The sequence below is a fragment of the Rhinopithecus roxellana genome, chromosome 16 (assembly GCF_007565055.1).
Source record: "Rhinopithecus roxellana isolate Shanxi Qingling chromosome 16, ASM756505v1, whole genome shotgun sequence".
NCBI classification, from domain to species: Eukaryota; Metazoa; Chordata; class Mammalia; order Primates; family Cercopithecidae; genus Rhinopithecus; species Rhinopithecus roxellana.
In genome coordinates, this window is record NC_044564.1 from 9,864,976 (window position 1) to 9,886,148 (window position 21,173).

At 59.6% G+C, this 21,173-nt stretch overlaps 1 protein-coding gene across 3 annotated transcripts in view; it reads right to left on the minus strand.

The window, feature by feature from the left end:
- Positions 1–5,177, minus strand: part of GPSM1 (G protein signaling modulator 1) — a 31,610-nt gene extending 26,433 nt beyond the window's left edge. The window contains exon 1 of one of the 3 annotated variants that reach the window (XM_030919632.1): positions 4,928–5,161. In XM_030919632.1, the coding sequence (XP_030775492.1) occupies positions 4,928–4,995 (68 nt within the window). In that variant the 5' untranslated portion in view covers positions 4,996–5,161. Of the gene's footprint in view, positions 1–4,927 lie in introns of all 3 variants that reach the window. The other 2 variants (XM_030919633.1, XM_030919631.1) reach the window with 2 other exon arrangements.
- Between the last annotated feature and the right edge of the window lie 15,996 nt (positions 5,178–21,173).

The window sequence follows — 21,173 nt, forward strand, 5'->3', positions numbered from 1 at the left end:
CAGGTTTGCACCATCACGCCCAACTTACTTTTTTTTTTGTTAGAGACGAGGGTCTGACTTTGTTGCCCAGGCTGGTCTCAAACTCCTGAGCTCAAGCGATCCTCTCACCTCAGGGCCAGGGTCTCCCACCCACTACCTGCCGGGCGCCTCACAGCCACCTCACCCATCCCTCTGGGAATGGCCATCCGGATGCCACGTGGGTCACAGGAGCCCCGTCGCCATGGCAACCAGTCAAGCCCCATCCTGCGGCCAGCGCCAAGCACGGGGCTTCCTAATTAGGGCCCGCTTGCCCCGCCCAGCCACTTGTCAAGTGGTCTCACTCGGCTTCCTGCCCCCTCCTTCCAGGCAACGTCAGAGGAGAGGGGCTTCAGGCCTGAGGCCTGGGTGTCTGCGGAGCCCAGACGCTGCTGCTCCGCAGATCTGATTATGGGAGCCGCCTCCCGCCTCCCTTCTGGCCAGAGACGTGGCATTCGAGGCTCAAGGCAAAGGAGGCTTCTGGCCTGGGAAGCGCCTGGGCCTAAAAGTCGGGGAAGGGTGCACGGATGGGCCTCGGTCATTCTGCACCTCCAGTCTGGGATCCAGGCAATGCAGCCAGCCACCAGGTGGGATGTCCCCTCCACTCATCCCAAGACAGCCTCCAACCACGCCCTGGCACCCACACCTACGTGACCACCCCACCCACTGCCCACCGAACCTCTTCCTCTGCAGGTTTCGCATCTTCTGCACGTAGAGCCACAGCTCCAGGCCCACGGGCAGCAGCAGCGGGCGGGGGCGGGGGGCGCCATACACCACCTTGCACACGGCCTTCTCCGCCAAGCTCAGGGCCAGAGGCGGGCCCTCCACAGCGGGAGATGGCATTGCCAGGCCCCAGGCCCTCCTCCCCCAAGCCAGCCCTTGCCCCACCATGGCCACGGGTCCTGGCGGGTGAGCTGGCCTCAGGCTTCCCTGCCCTCCGACCTCCAGGATGGTGGGTTTAAAGCTCGGCGGGGGCGGCCAGCCCTCCAGCCCAGGGGCCTCCTCAGGCCCTGACGTGGATCAAGGGATCAAGGACAGCTCAGAGGCTGGGTTAGCCTCGTCAGCAGCGGGGCGGGGAGCCCTGGGGTAATCCCGTCCAGCATGCTCCTCTGGGGACTGGGACCAGCGGCACTGCCCTCCTGCCAGTCACCCACCAACTCCTCTGCAAACGTTTATCCCAGCGGAGGCTGCTCTGCCCCAGGACTGGGCTCACTCGGGAGCACCAGAGTGTGTGAGTGCCCCCAGGCCAGCACCTCTTCCACCAGACCTGGCCCGGGCTAGGCAAAGCTGGAATTCTGGGCAGTGGTGGCCCCGGCCCCGCCCATTTCTCCAGGCCCCTCCCATTTCTCCAGGCCCCTGTGCCTCCTCTGCTCCACCCCTGACCCCCCCGGCCCCCTCCCATTTCTCCAGGCCCCTGTGCCTCCTCTGCTCCACCCCAACCCCTCCCGGCCCCCTCCCATTTCTCCAGGCCCCTCTGCTCCACCCCGACCCCCCGGCTCCTCCCATTTCTCCAGGCTCCTGTGCCTCCTCTGCTCCACCCCTGACCCCACCCACGGCCCCCTTCCCAGCCTCCCTGGCACCAGTCCACAGTGCCGGCATGGCGCGGCAGAGGTGGGCTCAGAGTCCTCACTATGCCAGCCCCAATGCCACCGGGCCCTCTGTGCTCTCCGTCACCTGACTGGCCAAGGTGCGAACAGGGGCCCAGTTCTAATAGGGTCAGGGCCATGCGGGGCCTTGGGGATGCCGCTCCCCAGGTCATGGGGCTTGGGAGGCATGAACCACACCTCAAACTTCCTAAACCCCCGGCGTCCTTCTCAGCTGGGCTTCCAGCTCCTCCAGCCACCTGTGGCCCATGAGGAGGCTGGAACCCGACAGAGGTGGAGGATTGGAGGGGGACGGGTCTGGTCCCTGAGACAGCCACGGGGTCTGAGCAGAGGCAGGAATCCAAGGACAGGTGGGGGTCTTCAGGCCCTGGGCTCTGTCCTCCCCACTCTGAGGCCTTGTGGGCTCAGGGGTCCTATTCAGGCCGGGCCATTTGTCCACCTTCAGGATAGCTTGGCCAAACAGTGGGGCAGGGACTAGAATGCCTCCCCCTTGTCCAGTCCCTGTCAACAGACTGAATCCCAAACCCTCCATGGTGGCTGGGGTGCCCACCACCAAGGCCAGCTCCCAAGCCAGCACTGCAGCTCCTACCATCTCCAGCCATGTCCCTCAGTCCCAGCCCTGCTAACAGAATAGGCACCTGCCCCTCCCCAGGGCTGTCACCTACATGCTGGCCCCTGCACAGATGCTAAAGAGACCCTGCTCACAGCTGGCTCTATCTGCCCCATCCTCCAGCCAGACACCCCCAGGGAAACCACACTGACTCCCCTTCAGTGGCCAGGGGAGGGGAGAGAGTGAGGGGCAGGACTGGACTGGAAGCATGGCGGGAGCTGGAATCACCGGAGAGGGCACTGAAGGTCATGCAGCTATAGGAAGCACCTGCGGTCAGGCTCGCCAGAAATTCCTAGGGCCCGTCGCTGCCCAGCGGCCCACCAGGGATGGTGCCCAAGATGGGGGATGGGAGGGACAAAGGACGCAGTGAGTATGGGGGGTAGCATGGCCATGTGGCCAGAGAGGTTGCGGGGAGCCCAATCCCCACCTGAGGACGTCCTGTCTGGGAGCTGATGGCTGCTGCTTGGTGGGCACCTCTAACAGGGTCACCCCAAGGTGGGTTGCTCTACTGACCCCTCACCGTCCCAGCCCTGGGGAGCACTCAGCTGGCCTTAATGCAGCTGCGAGGCCAGGAGAGGACCACCCAGGGCTTCCCCACTTTCTGGGGCTTCCTCAGCCACCGGCCCGTCCCTGCCAGGCCCCTTCACCCCAAAGCCCTGCTCTGGGCCAGGGGGCCCCTGGCAAGTGGGCCAGAGTTCTGAGCATGAACTCTTCCCACCGACCCAGCACCCAGGGCCCCGTCCCCACCGACCCAGCACCCAGGGCCCCTCCGGGGACTTGGTGGGCTCACGGGCACATTCTTTGGCTTCACTCTTCAGTGTGTTTTCCAGACATAGTTCCCCATTTTAAAAGCTGGAACTCCCCTCTCCAGGAAGGAATGTCAGTGTGGGAAAGGGGTAAACGGGGCAGAGGAGACCTTGGGCCAACCTGGAGCCCCATCCACATTGAGGAACCCCAGTACAGCCACATTAGGTGTGCCCAAATGGATTCCACCCACCTCCAGGGCATCCATGTGCCCACCGCCCATGCCAGCAGGTGGGCTGCCCCCAGCATGTGGGTTTCAGAAGACAGGAGCCTTTTCCATGTCTTGCTCTCCAGTCCCAGCATGACAGCAAAGGGCCCTCCCATCCGGCCCACAGCCTCCACTGGCCCAGGACGCCTCTAGGCATCCATGCCCACCCCCTCTGAAGTCAGCTCTGACCAGGAACCGCCTGCCCAAACCTGGCTGTGGCCATGCGGTGGGGTCCAGACTCCCCGGGGCCCTCATCACAGACCCTGCTGGAAGGCTTGGTGCGCTTCTGCCAAGTCTGGGCCTGGCTCAACCCTGGAGCTCACCTGGACTCCCTGCTTAGGGGGATGCAAGGCTGGGCCGGGGGTCTCTCTGAGTGGTCCCTCTGAGCACTGCCCCTGCCCAGGGCTGGCTCCTGTCTGGCGTGTCCCCAGGGGACCCCAGGCTTCCAGCTGGAGCCTGAAAAATGCCCGACTCTGCCCGACACTCACACTCAAACTCACTCCAGCCAGCGTTGCCGTCCATCCCCCTGACAGCACAGCTGTCCTGGAGCACATGCGGCTGTGGCTGTGATCAGATCACCAGAGGAAACCCTTGAAAATCCTTTAGGGCAGGCCCCTGGCAGCAGCTGCCAGCAAAACCACCCTCACGCCCCTCCCCTGCGTGGGGCCCAGGAGCCAGGCTAGGGGCTCAGCGCTCCATCCAGGACGGCACAATGGGCCTGTGTCTGGGACCAGAGCACAGAGCAGACCGGAGGCAGCGAGGCCTCTGTCCGCTGCCAGCGCCCCCCAGTGCCTCCTTTCGGGTGCCCTAGGCAGAGGTTGCTGCTTGGCTGGGGCCAGAGACTCCTTGGGGGCCAGGCTAGGCACCCCCAGGGGTCAGCAACTGGGACCTCTATCAGGGAGGTCACCAGGTTTTAGGGATGTCCACAGGACAGTAATGTCCCTCACTCTGGGGAGCCAGGCCTGCCTCTGATGGCTACCACCCATTCGCAAGCCCCTGCCTGGACCTCACGCTCCTGTGGCTCTGCCTGAGGCCTGGCACCACCCAGCCTTGCTTGGGGCACCAGGCACCTGCCCGGCTGGGCCCAGGGCACCCTCTAGGGGGACATTGGGAGTCACCAGGCAGGCATGCCACCTGGGGCAGGGCCACCCTGTCATCCCCAACAGGCGTGGGGCACAGAGCCCAGCCACTGGGATCACCCAGGAATGTGCCTGGAGGGCAGGTGCCTTTTCAGGCAGGTACACACCCACCTGGCTGGCTCCAACCCAGCTGGATCCCAATGGGCTGGTGAGGGGCAGAGCCCCATCCATAGCAGCCAGGTCTCTTTGGCCATGATGCCCCTGAGTGCCCCAGGCATGGCAGGGCCAGGCTTGGGAGAGAAGCTCCCCACAGTGCCCCTGCCAGGTGCCAGGGGAGTGAGGCTGGAGAAGCTGCCCGCCCCGCCTCCGGCCCCTCAACCCCCACCCCAGTCCCCTTGGCTTGGGGAAAAGAGGGCTGCAGGGGACGCCCACGCGGGCCACATGCCTGGCTGGGCTCGGTCTGGAGGGAGGGGCGCGTCCCCAGCCACGCTGCACGCCCGCCGGAGCTGCCTTTGTTCCCGGCTGCAGCCTCCCGCGCGTCCCGGCCTGGCCTGGTCCCGGCCCCAGCCCCGGCCCCGGCCCCGGCCCTGGTCCCGGTCCGTCCTACCTGGAGTAGAGGCGCCTGGCGGCTGGGCCCGGGAGCTCTTCGGCCGCGGGCGGGGCCGGGCCCGCCATGGGTCCGGGGCGCAGGAGCGGGAGCCGGGAGCGCCCCCCGCGCCGTGGCCGTTTGCCCTCTGCCCGCCCTGCTGTCCGCCTGTCCGTCCGCGCCTCGTCCGCCCGTCCTCCCCCGGGGAGGCGCCGAGGAAGTGATGTGCGCGGGGCGCAGCCGCCCCTCCCGCCGCCGTGGCCGTGATGTCACCGCCGCCCGCGCGGGGAGGGGGCGCGGACCGGGCGGCCACCGCCGCGTGCCTCTCTCTGCGGGGGGCGGGGCGGACGCTGGGGGAGGGGCTCCGCGAGGCTGGCAGTCCCCGGGGAGGGGGTGGGGTAGGGTGGGGTGGGGTGGGGTGGGGTGGGCTGGGGGCTGGGGCCCACCCCACCCCACCCCACCCCAGGGAGTGCAAGGGAGAGGGCCTGGGCCTGGCCTTGCTGCTGGTCCCCTGGGGACTTCTGAGGGCCCGCGGGGGTCCCTGGGTTACAGTGCAGCCCCCTGGCCTCTGAGCTCCTTTCATCCCCAGGCGGCCTGGTGAGCCGCCTGCCTCGCCCACGTGGGGAGGGGCTGCTGAGGCCTCCTTGTCTTCCTTGGTGGGCGGCCTACCCCTCGGGGGTCCTCCCCTCCTCTTCTGTGCAGCCCCAGCATGGCTTTGCCCCCTTCTCCAAACTTCCGCCTCTGGCCATGGGGTGCAGGCCGTGGAGATGCTGTCTGCCTGCTTTAGAGAAACCTGGGGTACTGATGGCAAATACAGGGTCTGCTTGGCCTGTGGGACGGTTGGTAAGGCCCCCACCTCTGAGACCCTGGGTGGCCACATCCCCCTCCCAAGCTCCCCTGGAATGGGGATGGAGCCTGCTCATTCCTTCCTCCCGGGTGCTGTGCAGGCTTAGGGAGGATGCAGGTAGCACCGTGGGCCGTACTCACTCGGGATCCCGGGACCCCAGCCCCTACCGCCGCCGCCTCCTCCGAATTCCTGGAGCCCTGTGGGCCTCTGTGGTGTGATGTGGCTTCCTCTCCACCCACCCTCAGCTCCTGATGACTTGAGGGGTCCTGCAGCCAGCCAGGCCCACAGCCGGCCTCACCCGAATCTGTCCTGCCCCCCACCCCATCCTGGGTCTTCCCCGGGGTGTCAGGAGACTCCAGGCCCTTGAAAGGCAGCTGTGACCCCGGCTATGACTTGGACAAGTCTAGGAGCAGGAAATGGGCTGCATTCCTTCGGGGCCCCTCCCTGCACCCCAGCTCCTCCCTGGGGGAGCTGCCCTGAGGTCAGGAAAGTGCTGCCCTGGCCAGACCCTCAGCAGATGCCGCCCCAGGACAGTCAGCGGCTTCAAGCATGGGAAGGAAAATAAACAGGAGGTTAAAAAGGGGTCTGTTGGCCCCGGGCTGGTTTGTTTTTCCTGTGTAAGGGAGGCAGCAGGAATGAGAACCATCTGTGCCCTGGAGCACAACACAAGCTGCCTGCTGGGCCCACATGCCCTCCCCCAAAGACCGCAGGAGCCAGGCAGGGCCTTGCTCCCTTCCAGCCTGGGCCGAGGCTGCTGGCCGGCATGGGCAGTGGGGCTGGCTGGGGCACCACCCTCCTTTGCCACAGCCCTGGGCCTGGCTATGGGTAGAGAACAGGCCTTCGATTCAAGCTCCAACCTTCCCGGCTGAGCTGCCTCCTCTGGGCTTCGGGCACCCGAGCCAGCATCATTGTAAGGGCAGGGGCTGCCGGGGGCCCTGCCTGTGCCAGGCCTCAGCTCAACCCTCTTTCCCCAGACACTGCTGCCATCAGGAGGCCCACAGAGGGTCCCCACCACCACTATGAGCCCCTTGTGGGTCCCCTGGGTTAGTGGTGGGAGCCTGGTGACGAGTGGGGACAAATGACATTGCACAAATGGTGGAGGGAGGGAGGGATTTGCAGCCCCGTAGCTGTCATTGCTGGAGGAACTTCTCCTTGTCTCCTTCCTTGATGCAGGGAACTGGAAGCTTGGTCCCTGGGCCTGGCAGAGCCCCAATATTATATCAGAACTTGTGGGGAAGCCTGCACCCCCGAGGGCTCCGGCTTTATTAGGCCGAGCTGGGCTACGAGGCTGTGTGACGTGGCACAAGTTGCTTTCCCTCTCTGAGCCTCGGTTCTGTCACCTGAGGGCTACCCGTCCTGCAGGGTGTGGAGGGTCAATGAGGCGTGGGGTTTGTGTGGTGCTTGTCCGTGTGCCTGGCACACAGCAAGAGCAGCTGAGGTCGCATTGTCCTCATATTCGTGCCTGGCCCTGCTGGGTCCCTGCAGTGGGTCCTGGCTGATTAGGGGTACATCCCCGCCACACTGCACAGAGGGGCATCTCCTCCTATCCAGGGACCTGTTTCTCCTGTCGAGAAAACCTATGAAGGCCCCGGAGACGGAGTGTGACGAGGCCAGGTGACAGGCCTGACATGCGGTGTCCACATCCAGAAGGGAGACCCTGGGGGGACAACCCTCCACTGCCACCCCCTCCCGTCAGGCTCCAGACACCCTCGAACCTCCCACCATCCACCTTACCAGATCCCCCCAAGAGCCCGGGAAGCTTGCTCCCCCAGGGGACCAGGAGTGCAGCCCCTTCCATCCCTAACGGGCCTGACTCCTGAAGGGGTGTGAGAGGAAAGAAAGCCATTTCCCATCGACTCGACCTTCTGGCCCCGAGCAGCAGCACAGGGCGCAGGGTGGGCCTCTGGCAGACATGATGGCTCCGTGGTCAGGGAGGCGCCACCTCCCATGTGCCTGGGGAGGGGCCCTCCCAAGCCCCTGCATGGCAGCGCCAAGGGGTTCGAGTCAGCCCCAGCACACTCCGGGCCCTGCTCACTGGTGGCCATTGTCAGCGCCACCTCCACCTTCAGGCGCCTGCCACGTGCCTGCTCTCCGTCACTCAGCCCTCCCTGGCACGCACCACTTTGTCCACACACCCTGTGTGTAAGTGGTGACAGCAGTGGCAGCTGAGGCGTCACCTGACCGGGCTGATTCTAAACCTCAGCTCTTCCTTGACCTGTTGCCCTGGACAAGGCTCTGGGAGGCGACGGTGGGACAGCCACAGGGTTCTTGGCTCAGCCCCCAGGAGTGGGGAGCTCGGATGGAGGTGGGCACTTGAGGCTGGTGTGGGCCCCTGGGTGAGGGCCAGGCTCAGGAGAGGCAGCCAGGCGGCCCCAAGCGACCCCAGGAACAGAGAACCAGCACACGCCTCCACTGGTTTGCCAGGGCTGGGGGCAGTTGGAGTGTTTCTGTGGTGGCTGTGGAAGTCCATGGCCCCAAGACCCTGGCTTCCTCCTGCTCCCACCTCTCCAGACCCCTTCCCCAACAAGCAGCTCCCTCAGGGCCCAGTGGGGGCTAGGGCCACCAGCAGCTGCCATTACCCATGCTGGGGCCTGATGATTCCTGACCAGCCTCAACTGGATTCCAAGCTGGGGAAGGACGAAGCAGGCTGGGAGTGGGGAGGGAGAGAGTGAAGGACTCCCAAACGCACACACACACACACACACACACACATACATACACGCGCACGCGTGCAGAAAGAATACTCAGCCTTAGCATTGTTTCCCAGTAATCTCACTTAAAAAGAACACTTGGGTTTACCACGTCCACATAATCTTGTTGCTCTGAGAATGAACTTATTCCTCCTCACAGCTTGGGCATGTGTCCCTCCCCATTGCCCAAGTGCCCTCATGACAGCGTCTCCCACTGCCGTGTCCTCTCCTTGGGGACCTCCAAGTCCCTGGAGTTTGGGGACTGCAGGGTGGGTGGAGGGGCCCACGAACTCCACGGGGAGCCAGAAGGAAACGGTCTCTCCCACCCCTGGGCTGAGCGCCTCGCTGGGAGATGATACCCACACCTGGAAATAGCTCAAGGGCCGCGTGAGGCCGCACGACGCCCACGCCAGTATGAGACACCTGGCTGTGCCGCATTCCTGGCCGATTGCTGGCAACTGCAGGCTTTGTCACCAAGGTGATGTCCCCGGGGTCTGTGGGCAGGCAGGAGGCAGCTCACACTCACTCATCCTGGCAAGCGGGTCGCATGGAACTTCCTTGGTCTTCCTCACCTATGCCCTACCCAGCCTGGCAGATGGTGATGCTGTGGGTGCCGAGGAAATACACACACACACACACACACGTACAGACAGGTGCACACATGCCTGGGAGAGTCTGTGCTGCTCGGCTTCCAAGGGCAGCTCCCCAGGTCCCCCCAGGGTCTGTGGTAGGGGGAAGTCTTTTAACATCAGCCTAAACCCAACAGAACGAGGAAGGCAAATCAACTGCCACCAATAAATCCTAGGGAGTCCTTCCAAGGCAAACAGTAAATGCACCCCAGCTTTCGCTTTTGGGGGTTTGAGTTGCGAGTTTCCCGTCTGTGGAGTGTAATGGCCAGGTGTGAGTCTGGAACCCTCTGGGGGGGAGAAGCCATGCAGAGCTGGGGTACACATCCCGGCTCCACGTCCCAGCTGTCAGGCCCAGGCGCATTCTGCATTCCCCGCCCATCTCCACCTCCGAGGGTTGTTGGGAGGCTGAGCGGTTAGGACCGTGGCTGGTGTATGGAGGGCACTCAGTAAACGTGGCTGTGCTGGGCTGTGGGCCTCAAAGGAGTCTCGCGGGGCTGCTGTATCAATGACCTGGCACCGGGTGGCCTGAAGCAACATGCATTTCCTCCCAGCTCGGGGGACCAGGGCCCAGAATCGGGGGATCACAGAGGAGGGTCCATGCTCACCCAGGTCAGTTCTGGGGGCTGCAGGCCTTCCTGGGCTGTGGCCTGTGTCGCTGCTATCTCTGCCTCTGTCTGCACGCAGCCTCTCCTTCTCTCCCCAAAGCCCTAGTCTTTGTCTCTTATGAGGACACTCGCCTTTGTCTCTTATGAGGCCGGGCCAGGCACAGCAGCTCACGCCTGGAATCCCTGCACTGTGGGGGGCTGACGCACAAACACCACTGAAGGCTGAGAGGGTTTTTTTCCGGGAGGGCCCCATCCGTCTAGAACGTTGGGGAAGTGTGTTTCTGTGGCCGTGAGGGACCCGGCTCCTGGGCTCAGCCACCGTGCCTTTGAGGGGACAGCACGTTTCGTTCATGGCCCGCAGACAGCCTTGGGACTTTCTCCTCCTCCGGTGGAGACTCTGGGCAATGTCACCGAGAGGACAGCCTAGCAATCCTGAGGAAGGGCGGGACTTGGGACATGCAGGGACACGCAGACACGGCAGGGAGGTCCTGGCCTGACCACCAGAGAAGGCGTCCAGCCAGCACAAACAGACAGAAAAACTTTCCATGCTCATGGATAGGAATAATCAACATCGTGAAAATGGCCATACTGCCCAAAGCAATGTATAGGTTCAATATTATTCTCATTAAACTACCATTGTCATTCTTCACAGAATTAGAAAAAAAAAAACTATTTTAAAATCCATATTTTAAATTTTGGTTCATATGGAACCAAAAAAGAGCTCATATAGCCAAGACAATCCTAAGTAAAAAGAACAAAGCTGGAGGTATCACACTACCTGACTTCAAACTATAATACCAGGCCACAGTAACTAACACAGCATGATACTGATACAAACACAGACACATCGACCAATTTTAGACCACAGTGGAGAACTCAGAAATAAAATCACACATCTACAATACCTGATCTTCGACAAACCTGACAAAAACAAGCAATAGGGAAACTATTCCCTGTTTAATAAATGGTGCTGAGAGAACTGGCTAGCCATATGCAGAAAACTGAAACTGGACCCTTTCCTTACACCTTATAATACAAAAATTAACTCAAGATGGATTAAAGACTAAAATGTAAAACTCAAAACTATAAAAACCCTAGAAGAAAATCTAGGCAATACCATTCAAGACATAGTCACAGGCAAAGATGTTATGATGAAATCACCAAAAGCAATTGCAACAAAAGCAAAAATTGACAAATGGGATCTAATTAAACTAAACAGCTTCTGCACAGCAAAATAAACTATCATCAGAGTGAACAGGCAACCTACAGAATGGGAGCAAATTTTTGCAATCTATCCATCTGACAAAGGGCTAATATCCAGAATCTACGAGGAACTTAAGCAAATTTACAAGAAAAAAACAACCTCATTAAAAAGTAGGCAAAGGATACGAACAGATATTTCTCAAAAGAAGACATACGTGTGACCAACAAACACATGAAAAAAAGCTCAACATCACTGATCATTAGAGAAATGCAAATCAAAACCACAATGAGATGCCATCTCATGCCAGTCAGAATGGTGACTATTATAAAGTCAAGAAACAACAGATGCTGGCAAGGTTGTGGAGAAATAGGAACACTGCTGGTGGGAATGTAAATTAGGTCAACCATTGTGGAAGACAGTGCGGCGATTCCTCAAAGATTTAGAACCATCTGACCCAGCAATCCCATTACTGGGTATATACCCAAAGGAATGTAAATCATTCTGTTATAAAGACACATGCATGCATATGTTCACTGCAGCACTGTTCACAATACCAAAGACATGGAATCAACCCAAATGTCCATCAATGACAGACCGGGTAAAGAAAATGTGGTATGTATACACCATGGAATACTATACAGCCATAAAAAGGAATGAGATCATGTCCTTTGCAGAGATGTGAGGGAGCTGGAAGCCACTATTCTCAGCAAACTAATGCAAGAAGAGAGAACCAAATACTGCATGTTCTCACTTATATGAGAGCTGAACAATGAGAACACATGGACACAGGGAGGGGAGCAACACACACTGGGGCCCGTTGCGGGAGGGCGGTGGGGGAGAGCATTAGGAAAAACAGCTAATGCCTGCAGGGCTTAACACCTAGGTGATGGGTTGATAGGTGCAGCAGACCTATCAGGGCCCAGCCTCGTGACCTCATGTAACTTTCGTCACCTCCTTACTCCGAGTTTCCCACATGGTGGGTGAGGGCTCCAGCTCATGAACTGTGGGACACAAACCTGTATCCATGGCACACATTTACCTGTGGAACAAACCCGCCATCCTGCATGTGTATCCTGGAGCTTAAAATTAAATTCAATTAAAAAAAGAAAGGGGGCTGGGTGCGGTGGCTCACGCCTGTAATCCCAGCACTATGGGAGGTCAAGGCGGGTGGATCACCAGAGGTCAGGAGTTCGAGACCAACCTGGCTAACATGGTGAAACCCCATCTCTACTGAAAATACAAAATAAGCCGGGTATGGTGGTACACATCTGTAATCCCAGCTACTCGGGAGGCTGAGGCAGGAGAATCGCTTGAACCCGGGAGGCGGAGGTTGCAATGAGCTGAGATGGCACCACTGCACTCCAACCCGGGCAACAGAGCACGACACTGTCTCAAAAAAAAAAAAAAAAGAAAAAGAAAGGGTCCAGCTAGGGTGTCGGCTGAGGCCCAGTTCAGCGGCTCACAAGCGGGGGCCTTGGTCCCAAGACAGGAGGAAGGTCCAGCTCCCAGCCCCCAGCCTGCCCCTGCTTCAGACCCTGCAACCCTGAGCCACGCGCTTGGCAGCCAGGCAGGCCAGAGGGGCTCATGCCAGTCCTGTAGCAGGCATGGCAGTGCAGGAAGGACAATGCTAGGTGCTGGGACCCCTTCACCATCAGGACGGGGCCAGGGAAGGGCAGAGCAGGGGCTGTGCTCAGGTTGGCCTGGGCCTTATGGGGAACATGGGATGGAGGTGACCAGGCACTGTGGGAGCTGAGTAGGTGCTACTCCAGGTGGTCTCCGGAAGCACCGAGTCTGCCTTGCTGGGCGTCCAGCCCATGCTGGGCTCACTGTTGGCAGCAGACATGTCCTGCCAGATGGCCATGGGGTGCAAGGCGGGGCTCCTCCCAGGCCACAGTGCCGGCCTTAGTTGGGTCCCCACCCTGTGCCCGCCCTGCGTCTGTCTGATGGACTGTCTGACCGTGATGACACTAAAGCACTGCACCCCCACCCGGCCCCACCTACCCTCTTAGAGTCTCTCCCCTGAGCCTCTGCTGAGCGGTTTCCACCCTGGGCCCAGTGACCCGCTACTGGTTGCCATGAAAATCTGCAACCTCTGCAGCAGCCCCTCCCCACTTCTGCAGGCTGCAAGGGCTCCTCTCCCCTGGGCCCAGGGCCTCCAGGGTAAACCTAGCAGGCATCTGGGGAGCGTAGACTGCGTTTCCTGTGCAGGTGCATCAGCTTTGAGCCCCCTGCACACCCCGTTGCATCGACTCAGGGAGTTTGTTTGCATCTCAAACTGTGCGTCACAGAGATCAGGGGCCCAGGGAGGAGACCCCGCTGTGGAACTGGACGGCTGGAGAGGAGCGCGGCACGGAGAGAGGGAGCAAAGTTGGACCGCTCGCTGGGTCCCTGAGAGTGTGACTGTCTGCCACCACGGTCACTTTGTGGGCGAGCCACTGGCCAGCAGGAGTGGCTGATGCCCGGTGGGCTGGACAGTGCCGTGTGCTCGGCTGCTCAGTGTCTCAGCAGTTACTCTCTGGAGAGTGCAGACTGTGGTACAAAGACGGCACACTGTTCTGCTCCCAGGAGTCCCCCACACCCCGCACACCTCTGCCCAGGCCTCCCAGGAGCCCACTCACTCCCCACACGTCTCTGCCCAGGCCTCCTTTGCCTGACGGCTCCATCTTTTTCTTGTAGATTCCTAACCAGCCAGAGAGGCCATTTGCTGCTGCCCATGACTCCGTTTCTATTCTCCCCTCAGGCTGCTTCCCTTCCCCCACGCGAGGGTGACCGGGGCAATGTCAGAGTTCCTCTGAGGGTGACTGCACCACAGCCTTCCAGAGCCTCCCCAGAGGCACTGATGTGCAGCTGTACCCATTTTATTGCTCCCTGAGCCTATCCATCAGTAACCCAGGCCTGGCCAGCTACCCCTCCTCCAGCGGTCCTGGGAGAGCCCCTGAGGGTGGGTGGGCCCTGTGGGACTGGGACCGGGCACCTGCCCACACTGTGGTGCCTTCTGCCTTCCCCACGTCTGTCCTCATGCATCCATGTCCATTGCACAGCGAACCCTGCTGGGCATGCCACCTTAGGGTTCGGTGGGACTGGCTGTGTCAGCTCATGGTGGGCAGCTCTTGCCACCTCATACCCTGACATGCCTGGCCGGGTCCCTGTCTCCACTGGGGTCCAGTAGCCCAGCAAGACTTTTCTTTCCTTTTTTTTTTTTTTTTTTTTTGTGATGGAGTCTCACTCTGTCACCCAGGCTGGAGTGCAGTGGCGCGATCTTGGCTCACCGCAAGCTTCGCCTCCCTGGTTCACGCCATTCTCCTGCTTCAGCCTCCCAAGTAGCCCACCACGCCTGGCTAATTTTTTTGTATTTTTAGTAGAGACAGGGTTTCTACTAAACCAGTTAGCCAGGATGGTCTCGATCTCCTGACCTCGTGATCCGCTCGCCTTGGCCTCCCAAAGTGCTGGGATTACAGGCGTGAGCCACCGCGCTCGGCCTGGACTTGGTTTTCAAAAGCTGTGTGTCTTGGTCTGCGTGGGCTGGCATAGCAAGTCACCATAGGCGGGTGGCTTAAATGACAGCGCTCATTTCTCACAGTCCTGGGAATGCCAGCGTGAGGTCAAGGTTCTCTGATTCGGTTTCTGGTGAGGGCTGGGTCCTGACACAGAGAGAGCCGTCCCTGTGCTGTGTCCTCATGCAGCCTCTCCTGGGGGTGGAGAGTGAACTCTCTAGTGTGTGTCCTTCTTAGGACTCCAGCCCCATCTGATCAGGGTCTGGTCTTGGGACCTCCTGTCACCTTTGTCACTTCCTTCCTCTGCCCACCCAGGGGGTGAGGGCTCCAACCTATGCATTGCAGGACACACATTCATTCCATAGCAGTGCGTGGCTCCCTGCCCTGCTGTAGATGAAAGCCTCGCTTGGAATCCCAGGGCCTGGGCCGAGATTCTCACGCTGGGCCTTGCCATGAGCCCCCAGCCCTGTTTCCCATCCCTGCTGCAGGCAACTCCAGCAGGTCTGCTGGCCACAGTGGCCCCAGGAGGGCTCCCTGCTCCTCAGCCTGGGCCTGCTGCCAAGTCCTTCCCTGCTGTATGTCCTGCTCAGGGCTGGCAGCCTCCTGCCACCCGGGACAGGGCCAGAGTGTATCCCTCAGTGTGGCTGTGCTGCCTCCCAGAACCCAACAGGCCCCCAAGGTCTGTGCTTCTTTCCTTGCAGCAGGTGAAGAGGCAACCATCTGGCTTTCACTTTGGAGCAGAGGACCAGGAACATCCCACCACCAAGCAACACCCTGGCCACCGAGCAACACCCCAACCTCTGAGCACCACTCCAACCACCGAGCAACACCCTGACCACCAAGCAACACCCTGGCCACCGAGCAACACCCTGGCAACCAAGCAATGCTCCTACCACCGAGCAACGCTCTGACCCCTGAGCAACACCCCGACCTCTGAGCAACACCCTGGCCACCAAACAATACCCCAACTATGGAGCAACACCTCAGCTACCGAGTAACACCCCAACCATGGAGCAACATCCTGTCCTCTGAGGAACACCCTGACAATGGAGTGACACCCCAGCCACCGAGCGACACCCCAACCACTGAGCAACACTCCAACTACTGAGCAACACTCTGACCACCAAGCAGCACCCTGGCAACCAAGCAATGCTCCAACCACTGAGCAATGCTCTGACCACTGAACAACACCCCAACCACCAAGCAACACCCTGACCATGGAGCAACACCCCAGTCACTGAGCAACATGCTGACCATGGAGCAACACACCAACCCTGACTTCCGAGGAATACCCTGACCATGGAGCAACACCACGGCCAAAGAGCAACACCCTGACCACCAAGCAACAACCTGACCATGGAGCAACACCCCAGCCACCAAGTGATGCCCCAACTGCCAAGCAACACCCCAACCTCCAAGGAACACCCTGGCCACTGAGGAACACCCCACCCGCCAAGCAACAATCTGACCATGGAGCAACACCCTGACCACCGAGCAACACCCCAACCATGGAGCAACACCCCAACCACCAAACAACACCCCAAACACCATGCAACACCCCAGACACCATGCAACACTCCAACCACCAAGCAACACTCCGACCATAGAGCAACACCTCAACCACTGAGTGATGCCCCAACTGCTGAGCGATGTCCCAACTGCTGAGCAACACCCTGACCACCAAACAATACCTGAGCCACCAAACAACATCCCAACCACCAAGCAACACCCCAGTCACCATGCAACACCCCAGCCACCGCACAACACCCCAACCACCGAGCAACACCCCAGCCACCACACAACACCTCAACCACTGAGCAACACCCCAGCCACCACGCAACACCCCAACCACTGAGCAACACCCCAACCACTGCACAACACCCCAGCCACCGTACAACATCCCAACCACTGAGCAACACCGCAACCACCATGCAACACCCTGACCACTAAACAACATCCTGAACACCACTCTGACCATGGAGGGACACCCCAACCACTGAGTGGTGCCCCAACTGCCGAGTGATGCCTCAACTGCTGAGCAACAACCCAACCTCCGAGGAACACCCCAGCCACTGAGCAACACCCTGACCTCCAAGCAACAACCCGACCACTGAGCAATACCCCAACCACCAAGCAACACTCCAACCACTGAGCAACACCCTAACCACTGAGCAACACCCTGACCACTGAGCACCTCCCCAACCTCCAAGCAACACCCCAGCCACTGCATAACACCCTGACCACCAAGCAACTCCCTGACCTCTGAGCAACACCCCAACCTCCGAGCAACACCCCAACCACTGCCCCTCTAAATACTTTATGGATGAGGTAGGCCTCAGAATCTTTCCAGGTTTTCAGCCATTGTGGCACGGTGGGTGAGTGCTGGGCACGCTGCTGCCACCCAAGACCACTGCCCTGTTGGATGCATGTGTATCCCAGAGGCCTTTGCTCACCCAGCCCTGCAGCATCAAGTCACTGATGGGCTGGAGTGATGTGGCCTCTGAGGAAGGCCTTGATGGTCTGGGGCAGGGCAGGTACACGTGGCCCCGGGGCAGGATGACGAGCCCGTATGGTTGGCTGTGCCAAGTCTGGAATGCAGTCCACTTCTGATCATAACGGAGACCGCGCCACATCCCAGGAACTGGCCTGGACCAGTGAGTTACACGGGGCTGTGATGGGGACTGACAGCCCTGCACCTCCTAGAGCCTCATCCTCGCCATCTCCCTCCCCTGGGGTGAGGCTGCTTTGCTTTCTTCTCTTGGCTGGGAAGGGACCTAGTTTTGTGGGTTCCCCTTTGCCTTCCCCATGGGAATCATAACGAGCACTCTTATTCTGCACACCAAGGGTCCAATGCAGGGGCCCCAGTGGCCCCCTCCCCACATGTCAATCCCAGCCCTTATTTAGAACCTGGGGTAAGGACCACTGGGAACTGCAGCTTGGGCAGAGCTCTACCAATGACTGCCCCGATGTGGGGGCATGATGACATTCTGGGTCTCTGGGTATCCGTGTCACCCTGACCCCACTGGCCTCAAATGTCCAGCAGTCCCCTATCCCAGTGCAGCTCCTATAGGTCTCTGTCGAGAAGGGCTGGCCAGAATATTACATGTCCCTCCTGGCAACCTCTTCAGTCAACGGTTCCAGGTCTAAAGACTGGCTCAGGTCCAAACCCCAGCAAAGACTGTGACTTTTTATTGGGGTTACCGCCCTCAGTCACTCATCCTTAATTTACTCTGCTAGTACAAGTTGACAACTGCCCATCTATCCTGCCCCAGGGACACCGTGTTTATCATCTTTATAACTCTCCAGGGCAATGTCCCTCTGACCCTGCCATTAATTAGGATATTTGCAACCTCCTGGAGTTTAGCAGTTAAGCGTCACCCTCTGGTCTCTGTTATTTTAGGATCTTCTCATCTCTATTGCTATCTGTAACAGCCCCTGGCCTGCAGGAGAGTCCCCATTGACCTCGATGGAGGTGCTGCTGTCCTTCTGTCTAGCACCAGCCATGTGGCCTTGATCAGTTGTAAGTGGTCTACCCTGGAGCACAAGCCACAAGCCTTTGGTGGGTCTTTCTGGATGCATGGTTCATGGTATTTCCAGCCTGGCATGCTTTGGACTTTTCAAGAGCAACTCCAGGAGCTAGAAGACAATGTGGAAAGGCCTTTACAGTTCTCCAGGAAAATGTCTCCCAGTTTGGACTTCTATACCCAGCCAAACTAACCATCCAGTGCTCACACGGCAGGTGGAATAAAGACAACTTCAGGCATGCGCCCTTTCTCGTGGAGCCGCTTGAGGGACGTGCTGCCCCAAACAAAGGAGCCTAACAACAAAGAGAAGAGGGCACACAGGAAACAAGGGGTTCCCCTCAGAGGAGAAGCACTGGGAACTCCAGAATGACCTTGCTGGGGAGACCCTGGGATGCCTCTCTTCCTGTGGCATCAACCCGGTTTGGAGCAGGGGAGAAGATTCTGGAAGAATTTCTTCCAGAAGACTAAAGTGATGATACCTGCCTCAGACGTTTGCATGTACACAGGAAATTTAGACACTTGGAAGAAAATTTGAGGTTCAATTATTCATAAGCACCAAAAATTACACAATCCAGGGGGGAAACAAGAGGAAAAGTATTTGTAGACCCTACAGGGTCAGCTGTAAATAGTATTTTCATGTAAATTCTGAATATTGAGTTTATGAGGAGGGTGGGGAGGGACGTATGTGGTCAGACAAGCCGAGAGATGGGGGTGCATGGGGACCCCCTAAACCTGACAGGTTGGGGAGTGGCAGTAGGAATGTGCTTTTTGGTGGCACAGAGTAAATACCGAAGGAGTCAGCTAGAAATGGGACTGCTTGCTTCTGGGAAAGGGGAAGGGAACTGTTTTTCATAGGAAGCCCCATAGCATTATTTGGTTGTTTTGCAAAGACACTTGTAATACCAATTTATCTACTTTTGCCCCTGCCCCCAGGGTGAGGGAAAGCCCATCACACCCCTCTATTGTGGGAAAAGACTCGCTGCAGCCTCTTTAACAGCAGGAGGACAGGGAGCAGGGAGGGCTCTCCTTTTGTTTGAGGTGGGATCTTGCTCTGTTGCCCAGGCTGGAGTGTAGTGGTGCAATATCGGCTGTCTGTAGCCTTGACCTCCCAGGCTCAAGCAATCCTCCCACCTCGGCCTCCCGAGTATCTGGGACCACAGGCACATGCCACCACACCTGGCTAATTTTTAAATTTTTTTTGTAGAGATAGGGTCTTGCCATGTTGCCCAGGACAGTTTCAAACTCCTGGCATCAAACTATCCTTCCACCTCAGCCTCTGAAAGTATAGGAATACAGGTATGAGCCACCATGCCCAGCCAAGGGCTCTCTTCTGAGCAACATGGAGCCACACACAGCTCCTGCCAGAGCTCTCTCCTGAGTGGCTGCTGGGCCCCCCGCCTCTGTAGATATGGAGGAAGGCTGCTTTGGGGCTGGCACAGCTGCTGAAGTGCACGGGGACCCTCGGCCTGCACCTGGAACCCTGACCCCAGGGCCCGGTGGGAGTGGGGCCTGCCGAGGGCTGGGCAGTGTTTGAGCTCTGTGATCAGGCAGGCTCTTGTTAGTAACACTGTGAATCCTCATGAAGCCAACGCCCCAGACAGGCCCCAGGGGCCGCTCCCTCTCGTCAGAGAGCAGGTGAGCCTAGGGAGGAGCTGGTGTGCCCCATGGCAGCACTGCTGCCTCGTTTTGTCCGCTTGGGGGCCATAACCCAACGTGAAGGGACGCGGGTAGGGGATGGTCTGGACACTCAGTAGGAATTTGCCTCCTCTTGCAGGTCCCAGGTTCTGTGCACAGCCCTGGGCCAGGTGAACATCCCCCTGCTTCTCTGACATTGATAGACAAAGTCAGGCTGTCCCCAAAAGCCCACACAAGGACAGCACAAATCTGAGCCCATCCGCGGTGGGAATAAACCCACGAGGGCCTCATCTGGGATCCTTGGACACCTCCTGGCCGTGTTGAGGCAGGCCAAGGGTCCAAGAAGCTCCTGCCGGGGCCGCCCCTTCCCGGCCTCCTGCCCAGGGATAGGGGCCACCTGCAGCATGGCCTTGCCTGGGACAGTGTTGAGCAATCGCTGGGGACCGAGGGATTGCTGCCCCCCAGCTGCCTGCAGAGGAGCAGGACACCCTGAGCGCTGGAGAGACCAGGCCACCTGCCAGCCTTTGCTCCCAACTCCAATCTGAACACCAAAATGAGTTTCTTGGCAACAGATTTGTTTTCCTAGGGTGCTTTTCTGGGTTGGAGGGACACATTTTCTTGGGGGCGGGTGATGGGTGTCAGGGATCCCACCCTCTCCACCAGCAGCACAGCCCTGCGGGCAACCCCACCAGGACGGGGAGAGGGTGCCACCTGCTGGCATCCCCATGGCCATGTAGATCCCCTGAGAGAAGTCTGGATTTTCAGGGGCCACACAGGCTGCCTGTCCCTAAGGGGACCCCTGGACCCCAAGGTACCTGCTTTGGGAGTGGGCAGGGAGTGGGGGCAGCGCGTCCTGTCCTGCAAACTGATTAGTGCCCTTAGTTGAAAAACTGGCCTAATGGCCCACGGGGAAGCTCGGGATCCAAGGACCCAGGTACCCAACACCCTGAGTAGGGGCCACGGGGCCCAGCAGGAGACGGAGGCTGGCAGCCGGGATCCCCACTGCCCTCCCATTACTCCTCTGCCCCCGGCTGACCGCCCCAGCCTGGCTAATTTTTAACTGTTTTTGGTAGTAGATAGGTTCTACTCCAGCAGCCGAGTGGCCTTCAGGGTTGAGTTCGGTGTCACTGGACTTGGCTGTGCCTCTGTCAGTCCCCCAGCCAGGCCTGAACTGCCCCACGGGCCGCCCTTCCATGGAACTGCTTCGAGGTTCGGAAGCAGCTCCGGGCTGGAAGCCTGCAGCTGTCGGGCCCTGCTGGCTGGGTAGGGAGTCCCAGGGGAAGATGCAGAAATGAGGGGTGCAGCAAGCTGGGAGGGCTTGCTGGGGGCTCTGATGGCCCCGCCCTCCCCTGCTGTCCTTGGGGAGCACAGCAGGGGCGTGGGTGGGGTGCCCCAAGTGTGTGCCTGCCCTCTGCCAGTCAGGGTGGGGTCCTTGGTGGTGCCTGGAGACCCTTCCCCTGCTCAGCCCCGCACAGCCCCTCAGGGCCTAACAGGGTGGAGCACCCCAGGTGTTGCCCCACCCCATCCCACCCACAGCAGGGCTGGGGGTCCGGGGGGTGGGGCTGGGGTTGGGTGGCCAGGGGGTGGGGTAGTGTACAGGTGAGGTCCCTGGTGAGTGCTGGGGCTGCAGCAGGGCTCT